General features: G+C 39.9%; 1 protein-coding gene across 2 annotated transcripts in view; it reads right to left on the bottom strand.

Moving 5' to 3' along the window:
* LOC131254742 (uncharacterized) overlaps positions 1–11,444 on the bottom strand; it is a 98,080-nt gene extending 86,636 nt beyond the window's left edge. For both annotated transcript variants that reach the window (XM_058255458.1, XM_058255457.1), the window contains exons 1-5: positions 11,309–11,444; positions 9,281–9,646; positions 9,059–9,187; positions 8,738–8,945; positions 6,880–7,026 (exon numbers count right to left, since the gene is read on the bottom strand). In XM_058255458.1, the coding sequence (XP_058111441.1) occupies positions 6,880–7,026; positions 8,738–8,945; positions 9,059–9,187; positions 9,281–9,478 (682 nt within the window). In that variant the 5' untranslated portion in view covers positions 9,479–9,646; positions 11,309–11,444. The remainder of the gene's footprint in view (positions 1–6,879; positions 7,027–8,737; positions 8,946–9,058; positions 9,188–9,280; positions 9,647–11,308) is intronic.
* Positions 11,445–12,209: the final 765 nt, after the last annotated feature.

Below are 12,209 nucleotides of genomic sequence, written 5' to 3' on the forward strand. Positions count from 1 at the left end.
CCATAGTCTTGACACCACATAGCTACATGGTGTCAGGACTCTGTGGGGCCCACCATGATGTATGTGTTTTGTCCACACCGTCCATCCGTTTTGCAAGCTCATTTTAGGGCATGAGCCCAAAGCTAAAGCATATCCCAAACTCAAACGTACCACACCACAGGAAACAGTGGGGATTGAATGCCTACCATTGAAAACTTCTTGGGATCAGTAATCATATTAGAGCGGTCAAGGCGATTCGACTAGGTGGTTCAGTAGGGGCCAGCCCATCCAACTTTCAGCCATCAAGATATGTTTCAGGCATGGATGATTCTCATAATAGATTACCAACATATCATAAGATTCCCATTCTTGAAAAAATCGGAACTTTTCCAAATCCAGAAAACAGAAATTCTAGGCGCTATCCTGGGCAAGTGGATCTGTGACTTACCACGGGGACCTCTCATTGAGTAATTACCATAGTCAGGGAAGACCTACCACTTTCAGGAATCAAGTGAAGAGTCCTTCTCCAGCCGCATGTCTAACAGGAAGGGAATGGAAGGTGATCGATCAATCACATTCACACCTGTGCAGCAGCACACTAGCAAGCGCGCACACACCCACTGATTGAAAAACTCTCCGATGCATCTTTTCCACCTTCCGCCGATTGAATGGATCCAAAAAATATTAGTTTCTCTTTGCCTTCTCTTGAGTTTTGAAGGAAGCTATTAAAAAAAAAATCTTGATTTACCACTAATCTTTGTCTTCTCATTAAAAAAAAAAAAATTTGTTATTAGTGAACAACGAAGAGATGATGAGATTGAAATTTAAGACCAGCAAAGAAGCAGAAAGAATAGATGGGAAGATGGGAAAGGAAAAAATGAGGGGCGGGGAGGGGGTTTCAAAGTGGATGAAGAGGATCATCAATCAGACGAGCTCCAGCTAAGAGGGATGTTAGTTGAAGTTCAACAGCATGATGAAAGCCTCCTGGAGGAAGCTATAGTCGTGACCCCTCTGTGCACTGAGAAGATCAAAGATTACTCGTACTTAGTCAGTTCCTTCAACGGGGGGAGACTCATGGCAAGTTACAAAGATCGTCCGAGCAAAGGGGTGATTACAAAAGAACAATTCCAGTGGACTAAAGATACTCTAGTCCGAGTGGGTGGTATAGTGGGTATCTCATACGGCATGCAGGACAAGGATGTCTATGACTTCTACCAGTTCATGCGGGCTAAAGTGATTCAACGGAACCAATCTCACTAGAAGTTGAAGACCAAAAAATTGCTCAAGGGTTGGAGAGAACTGCTAAATTTGGAGAGCTCCATAAATTATGAAGCTGCAAGTAAGGGAAGCGGTGGTAAAAGGGTGAGATCAGGGAAAGTCGGTAACTTATGTTAATATAGTCTTGGAATGTTCTTGGGTTGGAGAGCAGTTTACAGAGGGCTCAAGTCAAGCAGACATGCAAGAGCTCGAAGGCTAAAATTGTTGCAATCCGGGAAACTAAGCTTCAATCGATGGACAGACATACGCTTAATTCTATTTGAGGATGTAGTAATGTTGACTGGGTCTTTCAAAAGGTTGTGGGGACAGTGAGGGGTATCTTAGTCGCCTGGAAAGCTAATTTTGGAAAAAGATAGAATTTTTTTTAGGCTCTTTTTCTATTTTTGTGTTGTTGTGTGATGTCTCCTCAGGTTTTCAGTGGATCTTCTCAGCTGTCTATGGCCCATGTAGAAATGCCATGCGGGAGGAATTTGGGGCAGAGTTGGACAGTATCAGGAAGATGTGGTTGACTCGGTGTATGGGTGGGACTTCAACATCGTCCGGTATTCTTATGAAAATCTTAATGGTGGGCGGATGACCGTTGCAATGGCGAGATTCTCCAACTAGGTATGTAAAGCTAGCCTGGTGGATGATGATGATGCTGCTGTTTGTGTGTGTGTGTGTGTGTGTTTGGGGGGGGTGTTATGTCGACAGTGAACTGAGGCCCCAGACCTTTCAGCTTTGAAGCAGCCTACTTGGAAGTGGAAGGATTTGGCCAACTAGTGGAGGAGTGATGGTGGTCCTCCTTTCTAGTGGATGGTTATGCTAGTTTTAGAGTTTTCAGGAAGCTAAAGTTACCAAAAGAAAAACTCAAAGATTAGAAGAAAGAAGCTCTAGGAAAACGGGAGGAGTTTGATAAAATGGCGGATCAGATTCACGAGTTTGATCTGTTAGAAGAGGGCAGGATTTTTACCCCAGAAGATGGTAAAAATCAGACTGACCTGGCCCTTACTGACACGAATCGTGCAAAGGAAGAGGAAATAAAGTGGCGCCAAAGGTCCACAGCAGTGTGGTTAAAAACAGCATATAAAAATATGCAGTTCTTCCATAGTATTGCTAGCGCTCAGGCTCGATCCAACAGAATTTCGTCCCTTAATGATCAATGAAGCCCTCACTTCTGAGAAGGACAAGAAATGTGACACCATTATATCTTATTATGAAGCCTTACTCTCAGAAAATTGGTGGGCAGCCGCAAGACTGCGATTAGACAACTTGCACTTCAAGAAATTATCACTCCAACTCGTGTTGGAGTTGGAAAGACCATTCTCAAAAGAGGAGGTTAAAGCTACAGTTGAATCCATGTGTGGGGATAAGGCGCTATTTTTTCAAAAATTCTTATACATTATGAAGTTCCTTATTGAGTTCTAGTATAGGAGTCGTCTGCCCTATGAATTAGGGGCCTCTTTTATTGCCCTCATCCCCAAGATTGAAGGGGCAGACCATATAAAAGATTTCAGGCTGATCAGTTTAATTGGGAGCCCCTATGAGATTCTAGCTAAGATTCTCGCAGCCAAGTTCATGACGGCTCTTTCTTCGGTTATTTCTGAGAATCAAGGGGCTTTTGTCGCAGGTAAACAGATCATGGATAGCACATTTGTGGCTCATGAATGTATCGATTCCAGACATAGAGACAAGAAAACTAGTCTGGTATGTAAACTAGACATCAAAAAGGCTTATAATCATGTTATTTGGGACTTCCTTGATTACATGCTTGATCGGCTAAGCTTTGGTATCAAGTGGAGGGGGGGGATAAGGGCATGTATTGAATCGGCGTCTTTTTCCATTCTAGTAAACAGTTCTCCGAAAGGTTTCTATAAAGCTTCCAGAGGATTGAGACGGTGATCCGCTATCACTAAACCTTTTTGTGGTCGTGGGTGAGGCCCTTAGCGGCATGCTTTCCAGAGGCATCGTGAATGGTTTGTTCAAAGGATTTGATATTACAAAGAATGGTAGCCAGATTTATCATCTTTTAGTATGAGGATGATACGCTCTTTTATTTGTGAAGCCAAGGAGGATTCGATTGATAATCTTCAGAAATTTCTAGTGTGCATTGAAGCGGTCTCGAGGTTGAAGATTAATGTGGTAAAATCTAAAATGCTCAGGATTCACATTCATGGAGACGACCTTGATCACTTTGCCAGCATCTTTGGGTGCAAGTTGGGCACCTTTCCTTCTACTGATCTAGGTCTGCCCCTCTGCATTGGGAAGCCAGCCAAACATCTTTGGGACAAAGTCATTGAGAGAATCAAGAGGAGGTTGGCCTCGTGGAAGCATCACTATTTGTTGATGCGTGGACATCTAATTCTTTTAAGACGGCCTTCTCCAATATACATATTTATTTATTGTCCCTTTTCAAAAGTCCCAAAGCAATGCGGGACAAACTAGATAAGTTGCGAAGGAATTTTCTTTGGGAAGGCTCTAATGACAAAAGGAAGTCCCATCTCCTTAAATGGGATGAGGTTTGCAAGCCAGTTAAAGAAGGGGAGCGGTATTAAGACCCTGGGTGATATAAATACTGCTCTTCTCGAGAAATGGACTTGGCATTTCAGGGTGGGGGAAGGAAGGCTTTGGAAACAAGTGATTGAGAGCAAGTATGGGTCACATCAAAGCAGATGGTTTGTGAGAAAATCTTCTCTTTACAGAGCATCCGCGGTTTGGAAAGTTGTTGCAAACACCAAACACCTAGTTAGGCGTGGGATTTCTTTTAAGTTGAGAAGGGGCAACCGTACTCACTTTTGGATTGATCCTTGGTGCGACGGTCTCGTGTTGCAGCATGTTTTCCCAAGGTTTGCTCGCCTCCGCCGAATAGATTCATATCAGTGGCAGAGTGCTACTCTATTGTTGAGGGATCGGTTGTTTGGTCCCCGCCTTATTGTAGGCAGTGTTCAAATTATCTTCGATATTATCTTTATCTCTAGCTTAGCGATACCGATAACACTGGTAGCGATACCAATAACCCTAATAGTATCAGAAATTCTAGGTATTAGCAATGTATCGCTAAGTATTGCCAACGTATCAATATCGCTAATGTAATCATCAATATTTTCAACTATGTAAATTCTAGGTGTCGCTTGTATTGCCAATGCATCAATATCGCCAATGTATCGCCAATATTTTCGACTATGTAAATTCTAGGTAATACTTGTATCATAAGTGTATTGACGATATTTCAATAATATTGCCTACTATTGCTATCATCAAAATTTTGTTTATTAGAAAAAAATTTATTTCAATTTTTTTTTTCATGGGCACATGGTTGTATGTAGTGTTCAATTTTCCATTGATAATATTGACAATATCTTGATATTATCGATATCGCAACATGTGAGATATTGAGATCACAATCTTTCGTTTCTTTTTCAATTGTTGATGATTTCTTCGTGAAATATCATGTGTTGTTGATATTTTAAAATATCGATGGATGTTTGGATGGTTAAATAGGCCGGAGGGGATGGTTGGACTAATTTCTTACACCAACACATGCTTTTAAGGCCCCATTAAATGGAAACTTGTAACGTATGCATTCTTTTTGCAATTTTGTTTTATTTTTAAATATGCAAATATGTACATTTTAACATCTCCAGAAGTTTCACTAAAAATTCCATTGTTTTTCCTATGTTTCTCCGCATTTCCGGTTATCAACAATATTATCGGCGATATCGATATTGTTTCCATATCCCTGGCTAGAGAAACTTGTAGCAATACCGATACTTTGAACACTGATTGTAGGAACCTGTTGGAAGGTGAGATTGAGGAGATTGTTGCGCTCCTGAATCTCCTAAACAAAGTCCGGCCTGCAGTTCTTGAGAAGGATTCTATGGTGTGGAGGAGGCATAGAATGGGGAAGTTCACCGTTAAGTCTTGTTTTGAGCTGATCTTGAAAGACTCTCCTCATTCTACTCTTCCCCATCCTTTTCGTTTTTGGTTTTCTGGCACTCCTCAGGTGGCGGTGTTTGTTTAGCTCCTTGGGATAAAAAGAGTTCTAATTGTAGAATAATTTGCAGAAGAGATCGCCCGTCCTTTCGAACATGTGGCTAATTTGCATGGCGAATCGGGAATCGATAGATCATCTCTTCCTTCATTGTTCCCTCGCTCGAGATGTATGGTATTAAGCCTTCCATGTCGAATGGGTTATGCCAAAGACAGCTTGGGAACTTATCTGTGCGTGGCACGGTGGGGGAGTAGGTAAATTTGGGAAGGTTAAGTGGTGTCTGCTTTTAATGGCGGTTTTTTGGGCATTATGGGATGCCCCAAATGGGTGTTGCTTTAGGAACCAGGGTGTTCTCCTAGAAGCGGCCATTTTTAAAGTCAAAGTATTTTTTGTCTAATTGGGCGGTCCATGTTAAGGCCGTTGTTGGCAGTTCTCTTTTCTAATTTGCTTTGCCCGCTTTGTGGCTTTCTAATAAAGTGTTGTTACTTCTCAAAAAAATATATATGGAAAAGTATCGTGCATGGTTTTTTGTAATGTTTTCGGTCTTAACGTCTAATTGTATAATCATGTCACTTCTACCTCCTGAAATTTCACTAAAAAAATCCATCATTTTCCTATAGTTTCCCCAATGCTTCCTTCATATTACGATACTTTTACGCGATACACGCAACATTTTCCAATACATCCCATGATATTTTGTACACCAAGGGTGTGAACAAAGTGTGATACCAATGCTTCAAACAATGAGGACGGCATCCATGCCCATGGTATTAAAATTGTAAAACTTAATTGAATCTTCTTGATAAAGTGTTATACTTATGGCTGCATGTTCATCCAGTAATTTTCCTAGAATATTCTCTCCCTAGCTTTTTTCCTACACCTATTGTATTTATGTCCATAACCCATCATGTTACTCAAACAATTACCCAACTAGGACCAACAATAGTGCTGGAAAACTGCTTTTGGGATCCACATGACATGATTTTGGCTAAAAATCCATTTTTTTTCCCGTGGGACTTTCGTCTTCTCCCTCATGTAAATGGCCCCCTTGATTTGATATTGTGTCAGCTTAGCACATTCAAAATTAATGCACCACCAGATCATAATCAGTCCAACGTCGAGTTCTAGTAGTTACAGTTAAATTATAGCTTAGAACATGTGCTCGTTGTGGCTTACAGCAGTGCTTTCATCTTTAACTATTACTTCATTAAATGTCATAAGTCATTTTCCTCATGCCATCATTTGTATAGGGGTGTCCATGCTCGTATAATGTACTGACAAGAATGGATACATAATTCCAAATCAAAACTTGTGTGCTAGGTATCTGCATCTGCATAAGTTTATAAATGCATAAACAAACATCCCAAGAGAAAGCAGCTGTGAAATCATTTTTGAATATCAATTACGAGCTCTACAGTACCATTCAAAAATAAAATAAAATAAGATATTTTAGCTTCACAATATGAGGGTTCTTGCGCATAAATGTGATTCTAAAATCAAAGTTTCTTTGAAAAACAAAAACCTGCAACTGCAAGATACTTTAAATAATCGTACTACAGATGCTGCAAGTTAACCATGTGAAAATTTGATGAGAAAGCATACAATAGAATTTGCTTTGGCAGCCAGCCAACTTACAAGAATATGAAACAAACCTTTCAGATGAATTAATCCACCATGAATCCCCGAGCATCTCTCAAGATCCAAATTTACCAAGTTAACCAAGCTAGCTAAAGCACTCATTCCTTGAGCAGTGATTGCACTGCTCTTTTTGAAACTCAAAGATGTCAAGTTCGATAGACCTGAGTGCACAAAACAACCACAAACACGCATTACAATAGGCAGAAGCTAATATGATAAGATAGTAAAATAAATCAGCTGCTCACTTATACCACTTAAAATGAAACCAAAAGTAATAAGCACCATAGAGATTAGGGCAAAGGCAATCACTAAAGGGTAGGCAAATAAGAATAAAATAGGAGAAACTCAAACGTAGGAAGAAATACACCACGGTGTGGTGTATAGCACTCCAAGCTTAGCATAAGATAGAAAATTGCCATCATCATCATCACCATAGCTTTTTTCCCACCTATTTGGAGTCAGCTTTAACCTTCTTTATCCTTGTGGGAAATAACTGATGCATCATACCAGGGTTGGTTGTATATGAGAGAACTCTCTCACTCCAAACAAAAAGAACTCCAATTAATTAAACTGCTCAAATTGTTCCCAGTATTTAGTATGCACATCAATCGAATTGCTCCCTTTATTTACCATGCATATCTTTATTATGTCTCAAGTAGCTATCGACAATTTTAGCTACGCAATTAGTCATTGCAAGAGTCATCCACTTTGGGCTTTGGGGGATGTCTTTGCATCTTCAACTGGGAGTATTTCTGTCATTTATTTTTCATGTTACTTACCCTCCGTCCGTGTGTTTGTGTATGTACACGGCATCCTCTTTCATCATATCTAGCCCCATCCTTCCCCTTCTTATCCCTCTCCCCTCTTTACACACAAGTTACACATGCCATACCAGTAGTATATAAAAAGAGATTAACAACTACAGCCTATGGCCTTTTTTCAAATGGTAACTTAATTTATTAATACCAAACAAAAGAGACAAGGGAAAGGGGGACAGATGGTGAGATATCATACCTAAGCCCCACTTACATCGATCAAGATTGACCTCCTACAAGGCTCAAATATCAACCCTAATACATTCCCTAAAAAGGGGCAGTCCCAAAAACCATGAAATCACCCAAACTTTTTGACTGTATGGATTATTGAAGCTACAGAGCAATAATTATTGTTGAACATTCCATTATTACATTCTTTTGGCAACAACTAGAAAACAAGCAACAAGGATGGATGCCACAGCTGTCTGCTCCTACTATCCAAGACTCCCCAATTCCAGGCTTGAAAGATGGCTTCGAGTGACCATGACACAGACCACCATAAGCCAAACATATCGAAAATAAATGTCCTGTAGACAACGGACACATGACCACAATGAATAAATAGATGATCCACAAGTTCCATGTCCTTGAGAAGATACAGACATTTGCAATTATCATCCCCTTCCATGCAAGTGATCAATAATATTAGAACTTTATCGATAGCTAGCAACCAACCAAACGCAACCTCCCTATGTCCCAGGAAATGCCAAATAATAGTTGTTAGGCGCTTTAGACCTCCAACACTCCTTCATGGAGAGACTAGTAGAACTAACAATGAATCTTCTAGAAGCAAGGGAACAAAACTGCCAACATGACTGCAACAATGATTGATGGTCTCGTCCTTATGTTGCCTTAGCCAGTCTATTCAACTACCAAGTTCCCAAAACGATTCATTGGACAGTCTCTATCCTCTAAATGCTCAAAAATTTTGTCACATTTGTAACTCTCACCTTGTTGGATCATATGCATTAAGATTAGTCTAAATATAGAATACAGCTTTTTTTTCCTTCAAGAAAACCACTGCAGTAAAGTAGAACAAGATAGAGCATGTAAATACCAGAAATATGTTCCAGCCCCCGGTCTGAAATCTTGTCACAATAGTTGAAATTCAGGCTTTGAAGGTTTGGGCAAACTTTCAGGAGAACAAGACCAGAATCTGTTACATCAGAATCGGAAATATCAACAGAGAGCAAACATGGCCCCTGTGAAGAAATGGCATCCATCCAACTGTCCTTCACTTCAGGGTATTCTCCCAAATGAATATCCTGACCAAACAAAAGAACCTTCAGAAATTCTCATATACAATTACAAAGTAATAACAAATACGAATCACAGTGGCAGTTAAATCCGGATGTCAAAGCATGTGCTAGGATATTACTTGGAGAGCACAATCACAAAAAGCTTCTAGGGAAACATTAGTCAGACTGTGAGAATCCACCAATTCATTGAAGATCTGCTGACTTATATCCCTCGGGAGCATCGCAAAGCTGCTGTATTTATCGATATCCTGTTACGGAAAGGTGAAAACGACATATTCAACTACTCAAAGTGAACGATGAGTAGAAATTCCAAGGCACCCAAATCAAAACAAAACAATTACCTCCCGTATTTTATGCACACAAAGCTCCATGAGGGATGGGCATTGGCCTCTTCCTTGCTGCACATCTACACCAGACCGAGACAATGAGCTCATCAGCCATTTCGAACTGCCACTTTTACTGTATTTTACAGAGACCCCCCTGCGTACGCTGTCTTCATTGACCTGTTGGTCCCTCTTCCGTGAACAAGCTCCCCCCATGATGCTGCAATCTTGAAAATATTCAAAAGTCTTTATCAACAGACCCTCGAGACAATATCGTGCATCATCTATTCTCTCAGCGTGCCAGCCATAAATTATTGGGCATGGCTAAGATGATGATAATGATTTACTCTCCAAATATGTTAATGGCTTCCCTTCAACTTTGCCCTACAAAAACAGAAAAAAAAAAGCTTAAGCAACTTAGCACACATTCTGGCAAGAGGAAAACACAAATTAGCATGAAATGTGTGTGCATTTTCACCTGTGAATAAATGTAAAGTCATGCACAAGAGATAGTTTAGTAATTGACATAAAAGTGATTAATATAATGGTATATTAATCATTCATTTGCTCAACATTGTAAATTTGATATATATATATATTGAAAGATACATGCATACACACACATGTATATATAAATCATTCATATGCTCAATCATTTTAAACTACAAATATACACATATATTTCAATGGTTATGGAACATATACTTCCATGACTTCCGCATCTCAAACTCCCGACACACATCATATATATATATATATATATATATATATATATATATAGAGAGAGAGAGAGAGAGAGAGAGAAAGATACATGCATACACACACATGTATATATAAATCATTCATATGCTCAATCATTTTAAACTACAAATATACACGTATATTTCAATGGCTATGGATCATATACTTCCATAACTTCTGCATCTCAAACTCCCGACACACATCAAGTACGAGACTTTTAGATACTATGGAAGTGTGCAAAAAGCGTGTGCTTTCTAATTCCTTGAAGAAAATTTGCACACCAATCATGCCTACCCATTCGCAAACATACACATACACCTATTTCGAATAGGGAGAGTAGAACATGCAGAAATTGTGGCCATGGCAGTGGTTGTTACAAGTGAATTATATTGCAAAAAAAAAAGGTCCGATTTATTGCTCAAACGTGCCATATCAGTAAGAATTTATTGTGATCTGATACATTCGAATACTATCAACCTTGGTATGATATAATATTTCACTAAAACAATGCTTTCTAAACCAACAAAATAACACCTCCAAACTGCCACTGCCACCCAATAAATACCAAGACGATGCAATCTGAATTATGCATACAACAACTGCTTAAGCCAAATAAAACAACACACCCACCTTCCAACAATGACCAAAAACAGCAAATTTCTACACAAACAACTATCAACAGAAATATATAATCGCATACATATACATGTTCATGTGCAACCAGTTGGACCGATAATTTACCATCCAATCAGACGATAATTTCCATCCTGACAAGTACGGGTGGCATCCAACCCGTCCAAAAGGTTGGCCCCACGACGATGATCACCTCATGCAAAAATCACTCCAAGTCACTAAGCAGGTGGGTCACATCTGTGTTCTTATTATTTTCAACGGTTTATCCCACTTGATAAGTGGATTGGGCTGATTTGTGCACTTGGCGACCCTCATCGTGAGGCCAACTTATTTAATGGTTTGGATGTCTCACACACATGACGAGTTCTAGCTTATCCGCTGGTTGGACGATAAATGATATCTAAAACCCGGATTTCTGATACACACCCCTTCTATCTTTTAAACTGAGTACATGCTAAACACTGCAAGGGGTCTACGTTGCGGTTGTACCTGTCAAAAATAAGGGCCTAAATATCACTTTTACAACAGAATATTTCGACAATTCAAAAATCATACATCCATCACAGAAAAAAAAAAAAACGATCGAACGACGGATTGATCAGAAACGATCGGAAATGAAAGAAAGTGTTTTTAAAAAGGAGCTGATCAAAGCAACGAAAGGACAAGATTCACCGGTTCATCGTAGCCGTCCGATCGTGAGATTCTCTTGATCTCTTGTTCGTATTTTCATCGTCGGAGAGAAGAAGTGCGAGAGACGCAACTGAAGTAGGAAAAAATGAGGAGACAAGGGAAGGAAGCAGAAAGAAAGAGACGGAAAGAGGGAGAGTGAGAAAGGGAGCTGGTGACCGAACCGAGCTCCGAACCGAGTGATTTGCGACACGTGTAAGGGGCGTCAGCGGACCGGCTCGGATGAGGTGGTTCGGGGATGGGACGGGATAAGAAGGCGCGAGGAGTTGGGCCCACGGGGACGCCGGATTTGCTTTATTGGATTACGCAAGATGGGAGCGGATTATGTTACCGAGTAATATCTCAGTGGGTGTTACCCTTACCGTGTTGCGCCCAAATTAATAAGTTCTTTTTATATCCACACCGTCCATACGTTTTCACATTTCATTTTAGACGTGATCCGAAAAATTACACAGGTATAAATATCAGGTGGACCATAAAACTGGAAACAGTAGTGAATGATCATTAAAAGACTTTCGTGGGCCAAAAAAGTTTTGGATCAATATGATTTTTTTATTGTACTTTCATCCAGGTCTTTTTGACCTTATCAACGGTTTGGATGGAAATTAAAAATTAATTTGGCATCATTGTGGACTTGGGGAGTTTTTAATAGTGGAATTTCAATCACCACTGTTTACTATGGCGTGGTCTACCTTAGAATTGGATTTATTTATTTTTTTTGTAAACATACTAAAATAGGATGGAAAAAACGGATGGACGGAGTAGATATACAACATATCATTAATGTGGACCTCACGGTTAGGGTAATAACCACTAACGTGTTGTCCGGCGAACACCTATTCCGCTCTCCGCCAGATGCCGCTTTGGAAGGTAGCACACGCAAGCC

This window comes from Magnolia sinica, chromosome 9, assembly GCF_029962835.1.
Source record: "Magnolia sinica isolate HGM2019 chromosome 9, MsV1, whole genome shotgun sequence".
NCBI classification, from domain to species: domain Eukaryota; kingdom Viridiplantae; phylum Streptophyta; class Magnoliopsida; order Magnoliales; family Magnoliaceae; genus Magnolia; species Magnolia sinica.